The sequence below is a fragment of the Notechis scutatus genome, chromosome 1 (assembly GCF_049901735.1).
Source record: "Notechis scutatus isolate UNSWTSFEM ecotype Mainland chromosome 1, rNotScu1.2, whole genome shotgun sequence".
Classification (NCBI taxonomy): Eukaryota; Metazoa; Chordata; class Lepidosauria; order Squamata; family Elapidae; genus Notechis; species Notechis scutatus.
Window position 1 is genome coordinate 114,250,048 of NC_142009.1, and position 26,566 is coordinate 114,276,613.

General features: G+C 39.0%; 1 protein-coding gene across 1 annotated transcript in view; it reads left to right on the forward strand.

Moving 5' to 3' along the window:
• Nucleotides 1-969: 969 nt before the first annotated feature.
• Nucleotides 970-26,566, forward strand: part of RNGTT (RNA guanylyltransferase and 5'-phosphatase) — a 121,023-nt gene continuing 95,426 nt past the window's right edge. Inside the window, exons 1-6 of the mRNA XM_026666545.2 lie at nt 970-1,195; nt 8,964-9,073; nt 10,550-10,653; nt 10,731-10,819; nt 14,886-14,961; nt 23,064-23,316. Coding sequence (XP_026522330.1) covers nt 1,132-1,195; nt 8,964-9,073; nt 10,550-10,653; nt 10,731-10,819; nt 14,886-14,961; nt 23,064-23,316 — 696 coding nt within the window. The 5' untranslated portion in view covers nt 970-1,131. The remainder of the gene's footprint in view (nt 1,196-8,963; nt 9,074-10,549; nt 10,654-10,730; nt 10,820-14,885; nt 14,962-23,063; nt 23,317-26,566) is intronic.

A 26,566-nucleotide genomic window follows, 5' to 3' on the forward strand; every position in this document is an offset into this window, starting at 1 on the left:
GGCAGCAACATGGGCAAAAATGAAGCCATAACATTCCCAGCAAAGAAACAGTATGAAAAAGTAGGATCAGTCTGCCAAAGATAATGGTCAGAACAGCTGTGGGCAGCCAAGAAAAGAGGTGAAATAAACAGAATAGCTTGTTGTGTGGATAGAAACAACAGCTGTATGAGTTTGAGAGAGTGAGAGAGACAGAGATAAGCTGATTAACCTTGAGGCCAGCAATGCCATTCAAAACTCTGATCTGTCTCTACTGCCTGAGAAATGACATTTGAGCAGGGCTTCTGTAACTGATTGTTAAAAACTCACATGCCCCACAACATTTTAAATTGTTGTGTCTCTTCCTGCCATTTTTGCTGTTCAGATACGGTGCGAGTAACAAGACTATGAACGGATTTTAATAAAACTGAGTTGTACTAAGATGGTCTCGGCTTTTACGAATATTTTTTTTTTAAATGAAACCCTTGAACACACGCACTTCTGAGTAAGCATGATCACCATAAGAAATGCATTTTAAATATATAACCGCTTTTTCATCTCCTTCCTCAATCTCCTGCCCTGCCAAAGCCTCACTAACGTGGCTTTTATTCCTGTGTAAAAGTTATGATGGAATTTAGAGACTCAGGGCACGATTCGTTTTCGCGGTTTTTACAGCAATGTTTAAAAAATGTAAATCTCTACACCGCTCAGAATCGCTCTAGAAGGGAGATGGGAAGTCTCTAAATACGATAGGTAAATCAAATAAAAATAAGGGGGAAAAATGAACGCAGATTCCTGCGCAGGATTGATTTACAGTGCGTGATTACTACTGCAATGGAAATTCTTAAGCCAAGCCCGAAGTGAAAACTACTCTTCTTTCTATCTCTATAGGAAAAAAAAAAAAAAAGGACTTACCATAGAGGCTCACCGCCCCGCCCTTCTTGAGTTGGCAGAACGGCAGCGACATAAAAGTTCCCGGAACCGGTTACAAACGGCCGTGGGGCATTGTGGGTTGTCGGCGTTACTTGCGGGCGACGGAGTGGAGGAAGCGACTGTTGTTGGGGTCTTTCCCCCCTCTCCTGCCCGAGTCCCGACCCCCTCTAACGGCGAGCGCTCCCGATAGCGGCGGCTGCGGCTGCTGCATTCGGCCCGGCCATGTCCTTCAACAGAATTCCACCGCGGTGGCTGAACTGCCCGAGGCGCGGACAGCCCGTGACAGGTAAGCTGTGTCGGGACGGAGGACGGGGTGATAAGCCCGTTTGATAAGAGAGCCCGTTGCGTATCCCGCCATGTGGTGCTTGAGCCCTCTCCTCCGCATGTGGAGGCTGAGCAGCCTTTGGTCCAGCTCGTATTGAGGGTCTTCGCTCTGTTGGACCAGCAGGCTTTATTAATACAGGTAGTCCTCGACTTACGACCACGAGGGAGCTCAAGCCTTCTGTTGTTGAATGAGTTTTGGCCCATTTTATGACCTTTCTTGCCATAGTGGTTAAGTGGTTAAGTGAATTGCTGCGGGGGATAAGTTGGTAACCTGGTTGTTAAGTGAATCTGACTTCCCCCTTGACTTTGGTTATCAAAAGGGGATCACGTGACTTGGGGCACAGCAACGGTCATGAGCGTGAACCAGTTGCCAAGCATCTAAATTTTGATTACATGATCATGGGGATGCCACAAAGGTGGCAAATGGTCATGAGTCACTTCTGTGCCGGTGTAACTTTGAACGGTCACCAAATGAACCGTTGTAAGTCAAGGAATACTTGTATAGGAAAATCATTGATCAGGTGTGGGAGACTGATTTTAGAAAGGGGGGGCAGGGAGAAGTTTCCTCTTCAGCCATTTGGATGGTACTTTTATGGAAAGGAAGAGAAAATGCAGACCTATTAACATTCTCACTCCAAAAGAAAGGAAGCAAAACCTTTTTTGTAATGTATTGAATACTTATTAATCAATACTAATTCACTGAACCCACTACAAGTAACAGAAACACAAATAACCCCCAAGCAGCCTGATAGGAGCAAACTAGTGGCTTACCAGTTTTGGATAAGGTATACCTGCCCAGTTAAAGGCCTAGTTTAATTTTGCTCCCAAATCAAAAGCTTCAGCCATGCTGCGCAAATAGCAGGGACAATTTCTTGCTTGTCTTAGGAAAAAGGGAGGGGAGTTGGAGAGATTATTTGCAACATTTAATTGTGCTGGTTAATTTAATCCTGTAAAGTAAAACGTGACCATGAAATAGCCCAATAGAGCTTCAGTTAAGTAAGGAAAACTAATGCTGGGCCAGTTTCTTGGCAATTGAAAAAGCAAATATTTGCAGCCATAGTCTAAAATAAATTTAGGAGAAATTGTTTCAGTCTAGGTACCTCTCATTTTCTAAATTTATCACAGTTTATTGATCATTGTTACTATATTTGAGGGTTGCTGACAAGAGGTTTTTTTTTTAATAGAATGAGTCAGATACCCCTAGGGAGAGATCAGAAGAAATTTTTAAGAGTTGCAGTGAAACATGTTCTAAATTTGTCCTGAGTTGGAATTTGGCTGAGGCAGGATATTTTTTATCAGAAAATTTTGATCCTGTGAATCTCAAGGAAGTAGACAGGATTCTAACAGTTGCCAGTGCAGTAATCGGTGGGACAGACCCAGGTCTTGGCTGATTAAGGTTGTGGTTCAGCCCAGTGCATTTTTGAATGAGGGAACAGTACCTCCTGCCTTGAAAAAGGCAATAGCACTTTGATTTATATACTGCTTCACAGTGCTTTACAGCCCTCTCTAAGTGGTTTACAGAGTCAGCATATTGTCCTCAACAGTCTAGATCCTCATTTTATTGAATCTCAGAAGCTGAGTCAACCTTGAGCCTGGTGAGATTCAAAGTAGCAAATTGCAGGCAGTCGGCAGGCAGCAGAAGTAGCCTGCAGTACTGCACTCTAACCATTGCACCATCCTGGCTCTTGGTGCATCCCTTTCTGAAGAAGTTATCACTGGATCCAATAGTATTGGATAATTTCTAATTAGTCTTTAACCTTAACTTTTGAGAAGTAATGGAGTGCAGCTCTAAAGGACCTTGGAGGAAAGCACATTATGCAAGGTTTAGACATGGTTATAGCACTGAAACAATATTGATAGTGTATACTCTGGTGGAAGTGGGGGTAGCAGTGATGCAACTCTCCTGATTATTCTGGATCTTTCCATGCATTTCAATACTATTATTTATGGTATTTAAAGAATACCATATTAGGTATTAGAGCAGGGGTGGGCAAACTTTTTGGCTCGGGGGCCGCATTGACTTTTAAAATTTGACAGACGGGCCGGGTCAGCACAAGATTTTTGGGAATCACCCCCTCCTCTCCTCCTTCCCCCCTTCTCCTCCTTCCCTCCCCTCGGAGGCCCCCTGAGTCAGGAGTTGCTACGCCGGCGCGGCTCCGCACGCTCCACTCCCGTTGCCTCGGGAAGGGAAAGGCAAAAAGGAAGAGCCGCGGCAGTGCTTTTGCAACGGAGCAGCGGTACCGAGGTTCAGGCTCAGCGGCTCCTGGTTTTGCCTTTTCCTTCCCAAGGCAACGCGACTGGAGCTGCGCGAGCTGCGCCGGGCGGTAGCAACTCCTGACAGCCCCAGCCGGACACCTGAGCGGAGCCGGGCGAAACTGCCTCTTGCTGCTGCCAGAGCACCGCCGGTCGCCTCCTCCAAGCAGCCTGCCCGCCCACCGGGCTTCACCTCTGCCGCGCGGCTCGGAGCCAGGCGCGAGCGCCCGCGAGTTAAAATGAAGCCGAAAGTTGCTGGGAAGTTGCTCGGTGCTGGGAGCAGGCTTTTAAAGTGCCGCCCGAGCAGGACCGCCGAGCCAGGAAACGGGCACCAAGGCAGGGCAAAGCTCCACCAGCAGCGGCCTAGCTTTAGGTGGCTCCAAGCAGCCCGCCCTGCCCGCCGGTGGAACCCTTCCCGCTCCTCGGCAGGAAGACGCTCCAGCCTGCAAGCTTTGCCTTTGCAAAGTTTAAGCCTGAAGCCCCGGAAAAAAAAAGGGGATCGGGTGGGGACTCACCTTCGGAGAGGTCACACTCGAAGGTGATTTCGAACTCCCAGCTGAGGCCTTTGCAAATTTCTTTTCTTTCCTACCCCTAGATCGCTCCGCACTGTTTTGCAGCTTTGGGGGCCACGCGCACAGGGCAATTACGCCACGCCCAGCGATTTTTTTCAGGGCGGGCCGCATTGGACAGACCAATGGCAGCGATTTTTTTTTCAGAGGCGGGCCGCATTGGACAGACCAACGGGCCTGATGTGGCCCGCGGGCCGTAGTTTGCCCACCCCTGTATTAGAGGATAGGGAATGGAGACATTAAGTTGCAATGGTTTTCTTCCTTTCTCAATCTATAATCAGTTCCAGTTGATGTTGGTGGAGAGAGATTGAAACTGAAGTCCTTTCTTTGTGTGATTCTTCGGGTCTCAGCTTTTTTCTCACTCATGTTTAACATTTATGTGAGGCTGGTGGGTGAGACTATCCATTGACATAGGGTCAGTATCCATATTGCATGTATGATAATCAGTTCTGTATCTCAATCCCAGAGTGACCAAGTGGTGCTGTTGAGGTTCTGTCTTACAGCCTGTAAGATGTTAGTCTAGTTGGGGAGAAACAACTGAATTGTAGCAAGACCAAGTGGCAGTGAATTCAAGAATCTGTTATTTCTGGTGGCTTTCTAGCTCTAGATAGGGATTTTCCTGGACAAAATCAATAAAGAATTTGAAGTCCTTGTGGATTCTCAGTTGATCAAAGAATAAATTGTAACCATAGCTGAGAGAACTTTTGCATAGATCTGCTTGTGCATCAGTTGCACCCTTTACTGGAATAGAAAGCTCTTTTTATAGTCACTTATGTTTTTTCACCTTTGAACTGGGCTAATGGACATAATATGAGATACCCTTGAAGACCACTTGGAAGCTACAGCTCATCCAGATTGTGGTGGCATGCCTAGATTTCAGTGTATCTTGTTTCACGCATATGTAGATACCCCTTCTTTGTGAGCTGCACTATCTGGATACCAATTGACTTCCAATTGCAATTCAGGGTGCATCTGTTAAGCCTTTTCTAGCTTGTGGACTAGATATTTATGAGAAATAATTGTTTCCAATAATTTTATGCCAATGCTATAAAATCTGGCAGGTTGATATGTTCCTGATCCCATCAACAAAGCAGTGTCATCTTAGGAGATTTCAAGCCTTCTCAGCCACTGGTGTATACTCTCCTTAATCTTATTGCCTCTTTGGAAAACCTTAAACTCTTGGCTTTTCTAGAGTCTTTAGAGCCATTCATAAAACTTATATTAAAGGTAAAGATTCCCCTTGCACATATGTGCTAGTCGTTTCTGGCTCTAGGGGGCGGTGCTCATCTCTATTACAAAGCCGAAGAGGCAGCGCTGTCTGAAGACATCTCCATGGTCATGTGGCTGGCATGACTAAACCCCAAAGGCACACAGAATGGTGTTACCTTCCCACCAAAATGGCCCCTATTTTTCTACTTGCATTTTTTATGTGCTTTTGAATTGCTAGGTTGGCAGGAGCCGGGACAAGTAACGGGAGCTCACTCCGTTATGCTGTGCTAAGGATTCAAACTGCCGACCTTTCTAATCAACCAGCTCAATGTTTTAGCCTGACTTATATTAGCATCATATTATTTTGATTTTATGTATGTTTTGGCTTTTTTCTGTATATTTAATTCTATATGTACTTTTGTAATGTTTGATTTATAATTTTCCTTCTGGTTAGTTTTTATAATTGCTTGATAATGAGATAGGTGGCATACAAATTTAATAAGTAAGCAAACAAATGTTTTGAATGCATTTTGCCTGTTCTGATTAGGCAGCTTATAAATTGAATAAATATATTAATTAAATATTTATTATATAGGTGCATTTAATTTTATAGTTTATGCTGCAACCTGATTCTACAGTTGTTGACATTCATTTTTTTCTCATTAATTCCATTTTCTCATTGTATTCCATAATGACAAAGTAAAAACAAAATTTTAGAAATGTCTGTAAATTTATTAAAAAGAAGAAAAAACTGAAATATCACATTGGCGTAAATATTCAGACCCTTCGCTCAGTACTTTATTGAAGCGCCTTGGCAAGTCCTCGACCCTGACTTAAAAAAAAAAAAAGTGCCCGCAGTTCTGCTTCTACTTGTCCCGCAGGGAGACCATGAAGCTCAGAAGGGAAGCCCCAGAACACAAGGGCATCTGTGCGCTGCCATTTTTCTCTGCGCCGCTCCGCCTTTTCCTTTGGCTTTGGCTCCAGGTTCCACATCCTCAGGGCAGCCCCGCCTGGTGGTCCAGTCACCGAGGAGAGAAGTAGAACTGATCCAGTCTCCCATCGTCTCTACTACTACGGCATCTGCACACTGCCAGTTTTCTCTGCGCTGCGCTGCCTTTTCTTTCACCTTTGGTTCCGGGTTCCGCATCCTCGGGGCAGCCCTGCCTGCTCAACAGCCAGCCCGTCACCGAGGAGAGAAGCGGAACTGGTCCAGACTCCCATTGTCTCTACTACTATGGCATCTGCGCTCTGCCATTTTTCTCTGAGCCTCGCCGCCTTTTCCTTCAGCTTTGGCTCTGGGTTCCGCATCCTCGGGGCAGCCCTGCCTGGTGGTCCAGTCACCGAGGAGAGAAGCGGAACTGGTCCAGACTCCCGTCGTCTCTACTACTACGGCATCTGCACACTGCCATTTTTCTCTGCGCCGCACCGCCTTTTCCTTCGCCTTTGGCTCCGGGTTCCACATCCTCGGGGCAGCTCCGCCTGCTCAACGGCCAGCCCGTCACCGAGGAGAGAAGCGGAACTGGTCCAGAATCCCCAAATTCCTTGCAAATCCTCTCAAGTTCAGTCAGGTTGGATAGCGACCATTGGTGGGCAGCCGTTTTCAGATCTCTCCAGTGATGTTCAATAGAGTTCAAATCAGAGCTCTGGCTGGGCCACTCTAGGACATTCATCATGTTGTCCCTAAGCCACTGTTGTGTGGTCTTAGCTGGGTGCTTAATAATCATTGTCATGTTGAAAAATGAACTTTTGGCCCAGTCTGAGGTCCTGAGTGCTGTGCAACAGGTTTCCATTAAGGATATCCATGTACTTTGCTCCATTCAGCTTTCCCTCAACCTTGACCAGTCTCCCAGTTGCTGCTGCTGAAAAATACCCCCACAGCATGATGCTACTACCAACAGGCTTCAGTGTTGGGTTGATACAGGGCAGGTGATGAGTGGTACCTGGTTTGCTCCAGACATAATGTTTAGAATTGAAGCCAAACAGTTCAATCTTGGTTTCATCAGATTAGAAAATCTTATTCCTCACAGTCTGAGAGTCCTTCAGGTGTTTTTTTTTTTTTTGCAAACTCCAAGCGGGCTTTCATGTGTTTTGTACCGAGGAGAGGCTTCCGTCTAGCCACTCTTGCCACAAAGCTCAGATCGGTGGAAGACTGCAGTGATGGATGTCCTTCTGAAACTCTGTCCCGTTTCCACACAGGATCTCTGCAGCTCAGTCAGAGTGACCATTGGGCTCTTGCTCACTTCTCTTACTCCCCCGATTGCTCAGTTTGACTGGGTGACCAGCTCTTGAAAGAATCCTGGTTGTGTCAAACTTCTTCCATTTGAGGATTATGGAAGCCGCGGTGCTGTTAGGAATCTTCAGTGCAACATAATTTTTATTGTAGTCTTCCCCAGATCTGTGCCTGACAATAATCCTGTCTCTGAGCTCTGCAAGGCAGTTCCTTTGACCTCATGGCTTTTGCTCTGCTACAGTATGCATTGTCAGCTGTGACGCCTTCTATAGAGAGCTGTGTGCCTTTCCAAATTATGTCCAATCCGTACCACAGGTGGACTCCAATCAAGGTGGAGAAACATGGCAGCAATGATCAAGAGAAATGGGAGGCATCTGGGCTATATGTCAAGTGTAGTTGCAAAGGGTCTGAATACTTAAGCCAGGGTCCCCAAACTTTGCAACTTTTAGATTAAGCTGGCTGGAGAATTCTGGGAGTTGAAGTCCACAAGCCTTGAAGTTGCCAAGTTTGAAGACCTCTGACTTAAGCCAATGTGATATTTCAGTTTTTTTTTTCTTTTTAATAAATTTACAGACATCTTTGAAATTCTGTTTTTACTTTGTCTTTCTGGGGTACTGAGTGTAGATTAATGAGAAAAAAATGAATTTTAACAACTGTAGAATCGGCCTGCAGCAAAGTGAAGGGATCTGAATATTTTCTGAATGCACTGGATATTGAATACTGGAATAACTTAGATTATAATGAAGTAATACATAGAACCCCCAAAGCTATTGGTTAAAAACTGGTATTTAAAATGTATGCAGTTGGAATAAACTACAGCCGTAGAGTGCTAAGTTATTGTAATGATGTGGCTTGAGCGTGGACAGTCATGTTTTGGATTAACTAAATCTAAATTTCTTTTCAGAGACAGTAATATGTTGAAGTTATATGACAGTTAATTAAGTTGAGACATTATGCTACCTTGTTGACAACTAGGCCATTAGTTAAATCTGATGAAACACTTTATTTTCCATGGCTATCATCTGATAATTCAGTAGCTAGGCCGGATCCAAGAGTTTCCTTGTATTCTTTTATCTCAGAAGCAATTAGTTAATATTTGCATATTTTTTTGTCCTTGAGCAACTCCATGTTATCTGGATTGAATTTTGGTCTATTTATCCTCATCTAATTTATTTTAAATATATATGAGTTTAGGTATTAATTGGATATGGCTAATAAGAGGTTTAATTAAACAACATAATTTCTCTAGAAATGCTTTTGGAGTATTCTCAATGAATGGGAAATAAAACTTTTCAGGTACTGGATTTTACCGTTCAGAACTTAATTTTGTTATAGAAGATACTGAGTTATGTCATAAACTGCTATAGTTCTTTGTCCTAATGAAGAATATTAATAATGATTCAAACAGACAGACATTTTTATGAGGTTTCATGTTGATTAGATGCATTTTTAAAATTACTACCAAACAGGAATATTTTTACCTCTGAAGACGATGCTAGGACCAAAATATGATGATAAAGTTGCTGAAGAATATCGTTTCCATCCCTCTATGTTATCCAACTATTTAAAGAGTCTCAAGGTAAAGAATATAATTCAATTCTTTAGTATCTAAATACTAAAGGTTTTTTTTTACTACTTTACTACTTTGTTGTTTTTTCTCTGAGCATGCCTACTTTAGAAATATCTTCCCAATATATTTATGGATATGGTGGTATACATGTCTGTTTGTCTGTATGTCTGTTTGTCTGTATGTTTGTTTAAAAAATAAAAGGAAACAACGAACACATCAAAAGATGAAAACATTGGACAGCAAAGTTAAAACATTTAAGTTAACAACAAAGGGAATCAACACGATGCTTATTTCCCGTGGACAAAACTGTATCTAGGACAACTAAGAGAATGTAATTTTTCCGCCCTACTGCTATTTTCTGTGTACCTCTCCCCAAAATTGGTTTCAGAGGATTCTCCTAACACTAAAGCAGGAGGGGAGTATATGGGTAGCAGGAGAGGAAACCACACTTTCTCTTGACAAAGGCAGTTTTGGAAACAGGAGCAAAGCATTGGACTCTCCATCCTTTCTCTTGCAAATTCTGCATATGAGGCTTTCAATGATACAAGTTGGGATATACATAGCCATGGTATTTTCACGGTGTATGTATAACATCAGAAAAGGTACTTCTGAATATTAACCATTAGAGTTACGCATGTTCATCATAAACTGGTTATCACATTTAAAGCCTTTTATGGCACAGGGCCAGGTTATTTGCAGGACCGCAGGACCTACCCGTCCTTCCAAATCAGATAGGGTGGGTACGCTCCTAATCCCCTAATAAGGGCTAGTGTTGACCAGGAATTTAATGTTTTTATTGACAGTTCTGAGGAAGCATATGTGCCAATGTCATCAGTGACTCTGCAGGCCTTCAAGGCCATGGAAAGTTCCTCGGGAAACACAGTGTCCTTGCAAGACCTCCAAGGGCGGCAGATTACTTTCTGTACTTCTTCCTCTTATCTAAAGTGTGCCAGTTTGTCTGGGTGGAATATGCCGGTGCTTCTGGATGGAGAAGTGAACAGTGTAACAAGCATATAAATATGTCAAAATGTGTTCAAGTTTCCCTCTTGCTAAGCCCCTCCCCCCTCCGGTCTTTATTCAACTGAATAAACATGTAAAAAGCTTATCAAGGTAAACACCTGGACTCTGTCTTTCTTTATACCAAGCCACACCTAAAACCAGCAAAACACTAGGAAGCATGCCTTTTCTGTGGCAGCCCCTGCCCTGCCTGTTTGGTTCATCAGGCTTCTACCCTCCTAGCTCTCCAAAAATCACCGAAGACTTGGCTTTTCTCCCAGGCACTGGGATAATTGGACAATTGCACATTAGGAGTTGACTTGGCACCAGGTCTTTGTTGTTTTAACTTTCAGTTGAGAACTGCTAAGAGTTGTCTAGAATAGATGCACAGCTATACACACATTTTAAATAAATAAACTACCTAAAGTTATGTTCACCTTATGTGTAACTTCACATATCTGTATTAAACTCTAATTTTATTACTTTCAGGTTAAAATGGGTCTGTTAATAGACTTGACAAACACCAATAGGTTCTATGACAGAAGTGAAGTAGAAAAAGATGGCATCGTATATGTAAAGCTTCAATGTAAAGGGTAAGCTAATGAGACTCCTGAATATTTTTTTATGGAGGAAAATTCTTGCCTTTACTTAACGCTTCTCTTTTTGGTAGGCATGGAGAGTGCCCCACGCCTGAAAACACAGAAACATTCATTCGTATATGTGAACAGTTTCATAGTAAGAACCCAACAGAACTTATAGGTATGTATATTAACCTTGCTGTGTGACTATTTTCCGTCTGTCTTGGGTGTTTTTCCATGTAATATACTAATGCTCCATTTGCCACTTTCTACTGTAGTTGCACATAAACATTTCACAACTTAATCCAGCCAGCATCGAATCATGATAGCAAGCAGTAGAACCAAAAAAACCAAAATAGGATGAAATACCAGCATGTTGGAAATAAGCATTCCTGACGATGTTTGTAAAAAGGAGCAAGCCTGAATGACTGCCATGAACTGTATTTAATTTTCCATTCATCTAGATAAGTCACACAGTACTTGCTATCACCAATGTCTTGCTGAATAGGGAAGCATCAAGATGAAATCAAAGCTGAAATCTAAATAATTTAATCAGCCCTATTGTAGGGAGTCATAGAAGTGATCATGTTGTCCAGAAGCGATTAGGACAACAGTTATAGAAGAAGCATGCATGAAGACGGTGATGGGGGAAGTATTAGAAAGAGGCACTGGCTCCACCCTGACCCTTGGAAGAAGAAGAGGGAGCGAAGGGAAAACTCAAGTAAACTTGCTAGATTCTGTTACTGTAACCTATCTTAATAAAGTGTAGCTCTAGTTGTACTGTAGAATCAGTTTCTTCATCGTCTGTCTCATAGGGCTGAAACATACATCAACTTTAAGATTTATTACAGGTCTTTTTCATCACTTGATTATACTGGACGTGTACAAGAACTAAAGTTAACAACGTTATGTAATGGTCTGGAATAAATGTTATGATGGAAATGATTCATTAGATTGCATACTCTTTTCTAATATTAATTCCTTTCTTTAACTTAACTGCATTCATGGCAGTGCAATGCCGAATGCTGATTGACATTGCTAAGCAGTGGGGTCTCATGGTTTCTTCTACATACAATCATATTACTTAACAAAGTTTCTGGTCCCAATTAACATAGTTAAACAAGAACTATATGTCATTTTACTTACATACCACACAATTTCTATACATGATTATATACAAGTGACTAGCTTGAAGAAAGGCCAAAATGATTGTATCAGTTGCCTATTAAATTAATTTAATTACCCGTACACAAGAATGTTTATTCTTAATATTTGAACATGCTATTTAATGCATTCTAATCTGCATTCTAATTTCAATTGTGAAGTCTAGACCAGAGACGTTAACTATTTTAAGGAAACTTGTTTTTTATGCATATCAACAGTTGCATATATGTATATCTTTTATTTTTTATAAGTAACTCAAGACAGTGAACATACTGAGTACTGCTTCCTTCTTCTATTCTCCCTGCAACAACAACCTTGTGAAGTGGGGCTGAGAAATCATGACTGGCCCAAAGTTACCCAGTTGGCTTTCATGTCTTAAGGCGGGACTAGAATTCACTGTCTCCCACTTTTTTGGTACCTTAACCACTAGACCAAACATTCTCTCTACAAATATATAATATTTTATAATTGCTTGTGTATAAATTAAGATTCAAATTAAATATATATGAGTATACAATCATTCATTTTTACTTTCATTATACAACTTTATTAGTCTCTACTATTAGCTGAAACACAACCAACAGAAATAAAGGATTTTTTTTAATCCGTGGAAGCAGCAAGATTAACACATAAAACCCCCTCAGAGTTTCCTTTTCAGTTGTCTCAATTTGGATTGTTAAATGCATTTGTCAAATTCCAAATGATTACTACATTTGAATATAAATAAACTATTTTCTTTCAACTGAAAATAAAATGTACTCTTTCTATTTTACCGGGGGAAACCTAGGTTAAACCTTATATTAGTTTTTTAATTTAGTCTTTCATGTGTATTGCTTTATTTAGCATATACATTGTATTAAAATAACTAATGAAGACCAATAAAATTTGACAAAGAAGCATCAATAATCCTTCAAGCTCTACTGATGAAAGTCAAGGGACAGAGGAAAAATAGCACTATAATTAAATATAAAGAAGACCAAGCTAATGACAAGCTCAGTGTTCGAATAGAAAAAATTGAAGTGATGGATAGTTCTGTCTTTTAGGATTGGCTAGCAATGTGAAGGAACAAGAAATCAAAAAGTATGGTTGACTAGCATTTAATGTGAGGTAGCACTAAAAGCCTTAGAAAATGTATATGGATATCCTCGATACTCACAAAGATTGGCATCAGGCAAACAACACTTCTCTCCTTGTGGAAGTAAAAGATGAAGAAACCTGATACTGTGAGATCCTTTTCAACTTTATTGTTAGAGAAGACTCTTGAAAATAGCACTCATAATCCAGAAAACAAACAGAACGAATCATGGGACAGTCCAGAGCTCTCACCCAAATGACTAGGTTAAAATTACCAAAACGTGGACATATTATGTGAAGGCCTAGCTCTCTGGGAAAGGTGGAAAGAAAGAAGATGACCAACAGCAAGGTGGATGGGTTCAGCTGAGTGCTTATCGAAAGACCTGCAGGGCCAGATTGGGAACAGGTCATCCTGAAGCAGATCTACCTCATGGCTAAAACTCAACACCAATTTCAAGGCACATAATCAAATTGAATCGAGTACAGATTTGGGAGTTTCAAAATTGATGAAAAATCTTAAATTATTCAAATATTGAAACATAATGAAATCCATGAAAGATGGTGTTCCCGAGCAAACTTATTTGCTCTAATGAGTTGCTGTCCAGAATAATTGCAACATATATTTGATGACTATTTCACTCCAACAGGCTCATTTGAATTTTACAAGGTGTGTGAACTGGATACTTTGATGTAATTTTTAAGAATTGCTTTTTTTCTTGGCCACTAGATGGAGACATTACCACAGAAATAAGGCAGATGAGTTTTTGGATTTTTTTTTAGTGCTACTGGTTCATTGTTTTAATTGAATCCAGTCTTTAGAATTTTCTTATAACAATTGCTGATGTACAGTCAGTTTTATGTCATATTAATATAGAAGCTAGTGAGTGAAAAATCCTATGAGAATAGGAGAGCCCTGAGGCCCATCTATTCCAGAAATACGGCCCTCAACAGTAACTGGTTTCTGGCAATAAGACTTAGGTGAAGCAGTAGCCTCATTTCAGCAATTGATATCAAGATGAAAGCATGTACTCTTTTGAATCCAGAATAGCTGCTGAATGTACTTTCTCCCCATAATCTGCCTGATGCTCTTTTTTGTGTGCTATATAGGCAACATATTTCATCAATTGTAAGTATTAACTAAGTGTTCTATGAAGATTTTTTTTTCCCCCTTACGTTGCGACAGTAGCATTTTGTCCCAGCCTTAATTGGGCTAAACAGCTTGTTGATGGCTAGTGTCTTTATGTGCTATGGCACATTCTGAAATATTAAGTAATCATGTTTGGTCATAAAATCAAAACTGACAGTAAATTACAAAAGGTAGAGGGAAGAAGAAGCTAATGTGCCAGGAAAGAATTTTCCTCTCCAGATCCTTATGTAAAAGAAAATGGCGGTGGTGGTGGATGAGAACCAGAAAGTACAGGATAGGTTAGAAGTATATTTTCATTCAAAGGGATATGACAATTCAGCAAGTGTACTAGATTGTATTGAAAAAGCAGACTATAGTTCTGGCTTTCCCTCCTAAATGTATATTATGCAAAATATACGGAAGATTTCCCCCCCCCCCCAATTCTGATAGGAGTATTCTTAAGATGTATCCAGAAACCTACAGAATATTTTTTAACTTCATGTGTCCATTATCTATTGATACTTGCTGACACTTTTGAACTAGAGAATGATGATTGAAAAATGGTTGAAAAAATGCTTTCCATGTTCATAGGTTGCTCTCATGCCCTTAATCCCTAGTTTTGTTTTGAAATGTGCAAAACAAAGAACTGAAGTGTTTGGTTATTCAAGGAACCGTTTATGTGGTAGGCCCTGTTCACACTCCAATTTCCTCTTGCAGAGAAGGAAGGAAGAAGTAAATGGTATGAGAAGTGAATGAATGATCACATACGAGCTGAGGACTAATTCCCTTATAAGGGAAGTGATTATGACAAGCAAATGTTCCTGATGCTTTTAAGTGAGCTTGGCAATTGTAATTATATTTTTTCTTCAATTTTGTCTTCTAGGTGTTCACTGTACGCATGGTTTCAATCGTACTGGGTTTCTTATCTGTGCCTTTCTGGTTGAAAAGTTGGATTGGAGGTAATTTTTTAAATAAAAAATAACTCTTGGGCAATATTATAGCAACAATAGCATAATTGCATTATTGTACATATGTCATCAATGTCATGGATAATTTTTGCTTCATCTTGTTAGTGGGGTATACAAATTAAAGTGGCTATAAAACATATAAAAGGAGACCCTGTGGATTTTACTCTGCTAGCCATTGCTGACTATAGGGGGCAGTACTCATCTCTGTTTCAAGGGCATTGAGCCAGGGCTGTCCGTGGTCATGTGGCCAACATGACATCACTGAGTGCTGTGGAAGTGGTACCTGTTTATCTACTCGCATTTGCATGGTTTTGAAATGCTAGGTTGGCAGGAGCTGAGGTGAGGACAGGATCTTACACTGTTGTGTGGTGCTTGGGTCTCAAACCTGGGCTGCCAGCTTTCCAGCTGACAAGACGAGTGTCTTAACCACTGAACCACCGCCCTGCCCCATAAAACATAGTATTTCGTGTTATATAATATTGCCAACTTTCCAGTATATCATCAAGGAGGCAAAATAATATTGCTAAGTATTCTTTCATGGATTTTATTACTGCCAGATAGAAATATTTCAGTTAATTTGTTTCAAGACTGATCGGGATTTTTAGAAAAAGTTTGACCTCTTTCAGATGTTCTGAAGGTAATTAATTTTGACTTGATCTCTGTTTTTGGTCTGAAATTTGTGGGGGGAAAATCTCCTTTTTCCTTAGTCTAGAATTATCATTGTTGTTATTAACTTTGTGTGCTACAAAGCTTGATCAGATTCATGGTGGCTTACAACTTTTTTTTTTTTGGTTTTCTAACACCTGTATGAATTTTATGAGCTATTCATAAACATTGTCATACAGCAGGAGAGTGAGTGACAGTATAATGAACAAGTGATAAAACTAAACACCAGCTTCTCTTTCCCTTCCAGAAATGCTGCTGTTAGAGCAATAAATGTTTAACAGAAAAGCAGACCTGTCAAAAAACATAAATATTTCTACGTTTTCTTCTCTCTAATCTATACAGGTAGTTCTTGACTTACAACCACAATTGAGCCCAAAATTTTTGTTGCTAAGTGAGACAGTTAAGAGTTTTGCCCCATTTTACAACCTTTCCTGTCACAGTTGTTAAATAAACCACTGGTTATTAAATGAATCTGGGTTCCCCCTTGACTTTGCTTGTCAGAAGGTTGCAGAAAGTGATCACATGATCTGGGGAAACTGCAACTATGACAAAAATGAGCATCTGAATTTTGATCACGTGACCACAGGGATGCTGAATGTTCAGAAGTGTGAAAAACAGTCATAAGTCACTGGTTTCAGTGCTGTTTTAACTTTAAATGGTCACTAAATGAACTATTGTAAGTTGAGGACTACCTGTAGTTTTATACATGTAGCATTTTTTCTTTCTTTTCTAGAGAGAGGCCTTAGTTGCTACCGGAGTGGGATTCAAAATTTTTAACAACCAGTTCTGTGGGTGTGGCTTAGGTGGTGGGCGTGGCTTGGTGGTCGTGTGACTGGGTGGACATTGCTTGGTGGTCATGTTATTGGCTGGGTGTGACCAACTCAATATCACTTATATCGAGGCACACATCTCCTCGCCTGGCCTCTCATGACTGTGGGGATGCTGCAACAGTCGTAAGTGTGAAAAATGGTCATAAGTCACTTTTTTCAGTGCCATTGTAACTTTAAATGGTCATTCCACACAAGCAAAGTAGCAGCAAAGGAGGGGGGGAAAACTCCAGAGAAGTTCCTGATACAGGAAGTCTAGTCCTGCCAAGAATGTAATAAGGGTTAACGGAGAGGCAGTTTCTGTAAGCAACACCAGAATGTTTCCTTCCTGCCTTCCTTACAGGATTAGGCCAGTACTTTCTTCTAACAACTGGTTCTCTGAACTGCTTAGAATGTTAACAACCTATTCTAGTGAATAGGTGCGAACTGGTAGAATCCCACCCCTGGTTGCTACCCTAGCAAAGTTCTGGAAAAACAGATCAACAATGAAATTCACAGTACAGTGGTAGAGCTTGAGTATGTGTCAGGCCTGTCCATTTCATTCAGTGAAAAAAATTAATAGAATCATTTTGCTTTAGTCTGATAATTTGAATTTTGGCCCGATCTAACATATCCTGTAGATTTTAGAAAATAGACTTTTGTAACTTTTTGGACTTTATGAACTCTATATTGTTTCTTCGTTGTACTTCTTTTAAGCAAGCAAAGCATCAAAAAAGCTGAACCCCCACACCTCCCTGCATAAGGTTAAAAGAAAGTAAAACAAAGAAAAGCACATTTAAATAACTCTCAGCCTGCAACAATGTAGATAAGATTTTAAGGAGAAATGCAAGTATTTACATATCTATAAGAAGTATTCAAGATCCAGTTGGATGTAGTGGTGAGTGTATCAGGGTAGGAATTAGCAGACCCGGAGTTCTAGTCCTGCCTCAGGCCCTAAGCTAGCTGCCTGACCTTCCTTTGAAAGGAGTGCATTGCAATGTTTGGGATTGTGTAAGAGGTACTTCTTCTTTGTATCATTAAGTCAGCCAGATCTTTTTCTGGGCTTGTGCAGCTGCTGCTTGTGGCATATTAAATATTAATGTGCTTTATTTTGGCGTAATGGAGTGGAGGATATTTCATCAGAAATTTGAAGTATAATACTAAATTGGCAGGCATATAATTGGAGGGGAAGGAAGGGTGAAAATTGACATTACATGAGAAAGAAGAGTTGACTGTTTTTAACACTGGCTGCATGACAGATTGTAGAAGGAAGCAAGGCCAGTTCTGCATGTGCATATGCTTTCATAACTGCATCATTAGCATGATAAAAGATGTGGCTGCTTTAAAGATTCGAAGAGAGATGCTTATTATGCCCTCATGCTTGAAAATAACCTCTTCTAAAGAATAGCTGACATTAACAGACCCTCTGCTGAGCAAATTGGTTATTCCAGGGTGACCAGTTTTTGTAAAAAGGGTAATCTTACATATACGCAGGGATAAATCTATTTTATTCAAGAGCTAAACATAATCTGTTCCCTATATGTGATATAGAAAGGTGAAAGATTTGAAAATACTGCATCTGCATCTAACAATGCTTTAAAAAAAACCGTCCAGAGATGGTGGTAATTAGTATTAGCAGTGTGGCTTGGGTACACAGTTGTATACACTGAAATAGTTCAAGATCATTGAAACATGTAATTTGAAGACTATATCAAGGAAAATTTAGGATATTAGGAATACGGTTTCTTTGTCATGTGCTCAGGTGAATTGGAAGGTTCTTGAAGAACCTATATTAGTTCTCTCCAATAATTAAACGTTGAATGCTGCACGCCAGCAGTAACTGTTTTTTTATGTTCTTACATTTTTTCACACTTCAGTAGTGTCTAGACACCTGTTAATAATATTTTACAGTAGCTCCTGTAATAGTTACAGTTTGTGTTTAATTAAATTTTCTCCTTTTTTGGCATCTTCAAGAAATCCCCATTTCTCAAAAAAAATGTCATTGCTTAGTGCTGAAGATGGTCATCTTCTTTCATTTGGAATCACAAGTGGAGAGGTATCTTGTCTTTAGCAGACAATGAAAAAGTGACATCCTGCCCCTACTGTTTTTGGACAGTAGGCATAATTTTTGTGTGTTTGGGTTCGGTGGAGATCACCAGATTCCATTTTTTTTTTTGGTATGTATGTCTTTTATGTACTAAATCCTTCCTGCTTAATATTCTGTTATGATTTTAAGCATTCAAAGGTATCTTGTGGCTTTGCTTTGGTGAATATTTCAATGGATTTTATGCTTACTATATTTAGAATTAAAGTTTTATCATTTAGCTGTCTATGTGCCTTTTATGCCACTGAGGGGAGATGCTTCTCCTGATCAGAAAACTCTTTTATTGTGTTGTTGTTAGACATTTTACTTGCATTATTTATATGCTGCCAGATTTTAGTTTTATGTTTCTAAAGTTCTCCAGATTATAACGTGAAAGCACTAAATACAATTATTTTGTATCTACTGTAGATACAATATTTTGGTTGGAACCATTTTCAATTGAGTAGCATACAAGATACGGTAGCTAAATGAATACATTAATAATTCTACTTCTTGTTCTTTTCTGCTCACCTTTACAAGGCAGAAGTGCTGACAATCTAGCAGATTGAAAGTATTTTCTAAAAATGGTGGAATCTAGGGGAAAATTGCTTCAAGATAATAGTTTAAAAGAATCATCACATTTTAAAGTCTCCTTTGTTACAGCGCTGTTTCAAATAGACATTTAGTGTTTATTTGCATTTATGAAAATACATTTCCTACATAATATTCTATTACCCTTTATTTCTTAGGCATGTGAATGTAGAAGAAATACAGATGCAAAATGCTGGTGTTGGTTTTATAGCTTATTTAAGGAAAAGAACAGCATACCAATAATTGTTTGGGGAGCTTTGTTGTATTTTCTTCTTTAGCAACTATTTTGCTTTTTTCCAAAGCATTTCCATGAAAATGCAAGGCTGTTTCTTTTGTAATTAAAACATAGTATTTATTGGCAATTACTTTTATAATTTTGCTCTCTATTTCCAACAAAAGTATACTATATTTTTAAAAAACTACTTAAGCATGTTAAGATTGAAACCCATGGAAATTTCCTAATATATTTTGGTTTCTCTTGATAGTGTCATACTTTCTTGACACATTATGAAAAATCTATTACAGTGGCAGGATATGTTGGGAGCCCAAGATTTAGTAATAACTAGTTAGGAATTATGTTTATTTTAAAATATTTAGAACTTTTAAATATTTTCCCTGCTTTTGGGCAAGCATACTATCAAAGTGATTTGCCTACATAAATCTTACACTTGGGTTTATCTATATAAAAATAAGGGGAAAATGTGTTTGAATATTAGTGGCTTGGCTTGGTAGTTAGGCTGCCAGTTTGAGCTCCAAGCTTGGCAATTTGGTTGCAAACATTTCATCACCATTCGAGGAGACATCATGAGTGCGTTTTGAGTTGTGCCAGCTCAAGGAAAAAGGGAAAAAAGAATTATGAAGGAGGATAGGAAAAAAACAAGCGTGATTTTCCTGTGTTTACCATTAAGAGTAAAGCTTCCTTTGACCAGAACTTAACTCCTGGTAAGCTTGTGTAGTTTTCTGAGCAGTGATACAGAAGTGGTTTGTCATAGCCTTCTTCCCAGATTTTGCTTTTTGTTTTTACTTTCCAGTTTAATCAACAGCCTAGGGATTTCTTAGTTCCTATCTGAATACAAACCCGGTTTATTTGTGCTTAGTTTTTCATGAATCAGCCAAGGTCAGCCACCTGTAATTCTTAAAATGTTATGATAGTCTGTTTTTTTCTGCTGATGAATCTTCAGGGAGGATCAAAGGGAGCTACTTCTTGACAGAAGAAACAATTATTTTGTTTCTGTTGTTCTGCATCAGAGGTGGTATTTAGCCGGTTCTGACCAGTTCTGGAGAACCGGTAGCGGAAATTTTGATTAGTTTGGAGAACTGGCAAATACCACCTCTGACTGGAGATTTTACAGTATCCTTCCCCTGCCATGCCCACCAAGCCACGCCCGCAGAACGGGTAGTAAAAAAAATTGAATCCCACCACTGTTCTGAATGGTTGGTGGTAATTCATGATCTGTGCTTATCACTGAATTGCTCTGTGATCTCCATGATATTTTTGTAGGTCTTAATTTTCTGTGGTTTGGAAAAAGTTTTGAAATACAGTTTTTTATGTTTTTGTACAGATGCACTGTTAAGTTCTTTGTGCCACAGATCTTTCAGTTTCTGGTGAAACGTATGGACCCCTTCTCAATAAAATGTATTTAAATGCATAAAATTAAATGCATAGATATATATTGTATTACAGGTAACTCTTGGGTAATGACTATTCATTTACTGATCATTTGAAGTTACAACAGCACCATAGAATGGTATTTATGACTGGTTCTTGGAGTTCCAGATGTTGTGGTATCCTTGCAGACATATGGTTATGATCTGATTGTTTGACACCCAGCTCATGATCACAATTTCCATTGTTTCTTGCTGGCTCCCCACAAGCAAAGTCATTGGGGAAGCTGGCAGGAGGTCAGAAGTTGTGATCAGATGTGGTCTTCACTTAATGTCCCCTGCAGTCCTTAATTATGATGACAACCAAAATCGCCGGGTTGTAAGTTATGTGGTCACCCGATGGTTGCACTTTACGATCATTCTGCTTAGTGACAGAAATTCTGGTCCCAATTGCTCTCATAACTCGAAGGCTATTTATATAAAAGAAATGAGTTGTAATTATGGCTTGTCATGCTGCCAGCCAGATGTTTAGACTGGATTTGGCATTTTTATCCACTTATTGAGTCCTTCCCAAGAACCTGGGATAGGCAGATTTTTATTTGATGGTATTAAAGGATGGTGGTATTAGGGGAGTGATGCGGTGGCCAAGAGATGGAACTCTCGCCTCACAATCCGGAGGCTGTGAATTCTATCCTAGGTAGAGACAGATATTTTTATTTATTTATTTTATTTATTTATTTTTGTCAATTGTTTACAAGATAATAGGTATAAGTAAAAAAAACATAGTTATGAATACATGATACATATAAGAAAAATAAAAAAATAAAAGAAACAATAGGACAGGGACGGTAGGCACATTGGTGCGCTTATGCAACCCCCTACAGACCTCTTAGGAAAGGGGTGAGGTCAATAGTAGACAGTCTAAGGTTAAAGTTTTTGGAGTTTGGGGAAGAAACTACAGAGTCAGGTAGAGTATTCCAGACATTGACCACTCTGTTGCTGAAGTCATATTTCTGTTTGGTGTGGTTAACCTTGAGTTTGTATCTATTGTTTGCTCTTGTGTTGTTATGGTTGAAGCTGAAGTATTCATTGACAGGTAGGACATTGCAATGTATGATTTTATATATTATACTTAGATTGGACCGAAGACGGCGTAGTTCTAAGTTTTCTAGGTCTAGAATTTCAAGTCTGGTGGCATAAGGTATTCTGCAACAAGTAGAGGAGTGGAGAACTCTTCTTGTGAAATATTTCTGGACTTTCTCAACTGTGTTAATATCAGATACGTAATGTGGGTTCCAGATTGATGAGCTGTATTCGAGTATTGGTCTAGCAAATGTTTTGTATGCTCTAGTTAGTAGTGTAATATTACCAGAGAAAAAGCTACTTAAGATTAGGTTAATAACTCTTAACACCTTTTTGGCTATGTAGTTACAGTGGGCTTCTCTCTCTGGGCACACTGAGAATTTATCTGCTGAACAAAATTCCGCATTGGTGACAGGAAGGGCATTCGGCCATTAAAACACTCTGCTAGGTCCATTCAGTTGCCCAGACTACACCCCACAAGGTATTATGGGGTTGTTAAATGAAGAAGAAGAAGATGATGATTAAAAGTATCATCGGATGTAAGCTGTTCCAAGTAAAGCTGCCTTTTGCAATTATTATTAATTCCTCGTTTTTATCTTGTTTATTTCTTGTAAGCTGCTCAGAGTTTCATTGTTAATTAATTAATTAAATATATATGCTGCTCAATTCTCAGCAACTCCAGTTTGCAAATTATTTAGTTATGTATTGTTCAAGTTGGGTAGCCAAGCAATTAAATAAATAAAACTCAAATGTAGATATCAAAATGTTACAATAATAACAAATATCTGCTTTAGTAATATTGTGTGCTTTTTTTACTCCATTAAATCAATAACAAGGGCACACGCTTGTAAATAACAATTTTAGATACCTATATTTTATTGAAGTTAAGAAACATTTTTGGAGTCTGCAGCCCGTAAATTGTTTTGTTGTCTGTATATATTATTGAATGGAACACTTAAGTTTTAGTTAAAGGTTAGTCAAAATAAAATAGTATTTTTTTGTTATCCAGGTTCATGGGTCCCATGACATCTATTCAGGGCCTTCAGGGAAGCCTTGGTTAAGACCCTTTCAATATATCCTTGGCAAGTGTAATAAGAACTGCTGTGAGATTTTATGGGAGCCCGTTTGGAATATTTGATGCTGAGTCTTGGATCTGCTACTGCTCTGTCCTCTTGGTTTTTTGGAGCCATTTCTGAATTTTTCTTTTCATGCCTACATTGTCACACACAAGGTCACTATTTTTTTTTTTTTTTTTGCAGTATTGAAGCTTCTGTGGCTCTTTTTGCTCAAGCCAGACCGCCTGGCATCTACAAAGGTGACTATTTGAAAGAACTCTTCCGTCGTTACGGAGATGTGGCTGATACACCAGCACCACCTCCTTTGCCAGAATGGTGCTTGGAGGAAGATGAGGAAGACGGGGATGAAGATAACTGCAAACTGGGAACTCTAGAATCAGAAGCTTGCTCGTCAACTTCCTTTCCTAGCAGAAGAAAAAAAGAACATTTAAAGCTGGTAATGATGAACTAGAGCATAATATAGCATGTTCTTGAACTCATTTTAAATATGTTATTGTAATTTCTTTTTTAAAAAAATATGTGCCTTCAAGTCAGTATTGATTCCTGGCAACTGCCTGGACTAGTCCCTGCAGTTTTCATGGTGTAATTGTTAAGGCACCAGGTTGGAAACCAAAACACTATGAATTTTAGTATTGCTTTAGACATTAAGTCATCTGGATAACCTTGAGCCAGTTACTCTTTTTTGAACCCAGAAAGAAAACATTGGCAAGCCAGTTATGAAAATGTTATCAATATTTAGAGCATGCTAAATTTAAGCGATTCAGAACCTGATAAATTACCCACAATTTCATAACCTTAGCATTCTCATTTCCTCATTGTACATGATGTACTGAAACCACATAGAGTTGCTGCTGAAATATAAAGTTAAAATAAGGAGTACCTCTCCTTTATAGAGTGCTGATAGAATACAAATAATGCAATTAACATACAAGATATCTATGTTGTTTAAGGTACCAAATTTGTACTCACCACACATTCTCTTAAACTAGCATTCATTTCATGCTTGGTAGAGCCAATACGGGAGATAAAATGGGATCTCATTTTAATCGAAGAAAAAAAAGTTAAAAGTTTTGAGCCCTTTGGTTTTGAAGCTCTAATAGTTTAGATCAGGAGTGTCAAATTTGCAGGCCATGGCTCAGATGCGTCATGTGCTGGCCATGCCCATGCCCGGTTTAGCGGAAGAGAAAAAGTCACGATACGTCAGGTGACAACGCCGTGACGACGTGAGTTTGACACCCCAGGTTTAAAGTGTAGTATTTTTCTGATGGTATTAGATAAGAAATCCCTGATCAGTAAAACACCTTAAGTTGCATACTGAATTTGGGATTCAGGATTGGAAGGCATCTAGTGAAATATTAATTTAGTTAATAAAATATACTGCCAAACTCCAAACAACTCTGGGTAGCTTCCAGTAAAGTACCATAGTATAAAAAGAAAAAGATCAGGCACATCCAGAAGGAAAAAACACAATATATCAAAGAAAAAGGACTTAATAATAAGTCTATCCCCGGGCATGAGAAAGCAGCCAAATTCTCAAAGAGTTTTGGAATATCATAAGAATGTTTCAAAACTTAGGATGTTCTACTGTTCGGTTGTTTGTCCTCCTTCGCTTCCCATATTCAGTGAGTTTTTTTTCCCTTTTCACTCTCTTTATCAGCCATAAATACTTTTTTAAAAAAGTTATAATAAATAAAAGGCTTGCTAAACTAATATTAAATTAATACAAATTTTGATTATAATTCTGCTGCTACTGTTATTTAATATTGCACAATTAAAAAGTAATGGTTTTAGTTACAGACATAATACTTTTCCATTTTGTTAAAATGAAGGAATATGGCAAGCGATAAAGAATTCTGAATGATAATGAAAAAATTGTTTTTTTAAAAATGAAGAATTAACTCTTAAAAGAATTAAGAGTGAATGTAATATTAAGTTATAACTGGCATTCTAGTAGCTTTTGTGTGATTTATTTTTGAAGAATAGAGCTTTGAGCTTTAACTTAATGAGCGAACTTTTTAGCTAGCCAAGATATTAAAATTTGAAGTGTTTATTAAATTAATATGCAAATTTCTTATAATTTTATATGTTTTATGTGATTTGTCAAGAAATAATGAGTATTAATAAATCTTTTTTTCCCCTAATTTTCTGCTAGACCTAAAAGATAGAATCTAAGGTACCATCATTAACCAGATGAAGAAGAGTAAGGTTTTAGATAATTCTGCAATCCTGATGTTTTGAAGAATACCTTAGCTATTTGTACTGTGGGGATAGTGAAGGTGGGGTGGAGTTGTGTTGAAGACTGTAAGGACATTGGATTCTGCCAGTTCTACCAAGAGAGGCTTTTAATTAACAAAGCATAATAATTGAATCGTACCTGGGGAGGAGAGAGGGATCTCACTCTGCCTCTGTCTGCCTCTACATCTACATCTATGCCACTGCCTCTTCCTATGTCTCTGTCTCTGTCTACATACACACACTTGAAGATCCCATGACACATTGGTCCGATTCCTCAATGCCTGACACATTCCTACCAGATTCCTCAATGCCTTCAACAGTGACAGAGCTTCCAATGTCCTGCCCTCACTCCAAAAGTATTTTTTCTCCAGTGAGACCGGTCTAGGAGGGCAACTTGGTCTACCCGGTTATGGGACAGAGCATACTGTTTCTGCTTTTGCTTTTCAGCACCAATCCAGGTGCCTTTGTAGGCAGTCGCTTTCATGACAAACTATTTTTGTGTTGAATTTATGTTTACCTTACTTCACTGCAAACGGTTTTAAAAGTTCAGGTATATATTTAGAGATGTATCTGCCTTGAAAATAGCCCATGTTGAACTGTATAGCATAGTCAAAACAGCAGGAGTTGACCACAATGCCATTTTGCATTAGGCCACAATATATTTTATAAAATGTGCCAAATTACAATGACACAAGAGTCATGGCTTCCCGATTTTGGACACATTTTGTGAGTTAGCCTGTTTGAGGCATTTGGGTTGAAAAATTGTTGTCCCATTAAAGGCTAAACATGGACAAACAGAAAAGTGTTAGTAGTATATAGATGAGTAAATGTGCATTGGGGAATGCAGTCAGGAAATGTAATACAAGAAGCTATTTAGTAACAAATATGACTTTCAGTGATAGGTAGTTCTGCTTCACAGGTTCTAAATATTCAACACTGGTGGATATTTAACTCTTATAATAGCTACCATGACAGTAGAAAACTGCAGCGTTGTTGCAAACAAAGCATTTTGTACATAATTATTTGGTTTGAGTGACTTGATGACCACGAGAAGACTTTTTTTTTAACCTGCCCCCCAAGCATTTGTATTTTTGTGCTATGATTTTGATTTATTGTCTTTGCTTCCAACCTCAGAACAGAAGTCGAAAGACCCAGCTGACAGAAATTATTGGATTGTCCATTAAGAAGAAAGCTAATGGTCAAATAAGCATATTGATAATTTTAATTCAAGGGTGAAAAGATTTGAAAAAACAAAATAGTTTGGTTGATTCATTTAACTTAATTTTATAGCTTTTCAAGCACTTTTTATCCAGGGGAGGGCATAGAAATACAATGGTATGCCTAAGCTTCCAATGTGCATACAAGCAAAAAGGGATAATCATAATAATAAAATACAACATGATGTCCTGTTCTAAATCTTCTTTGTTCATTTCTAGATATACAACTAAGGT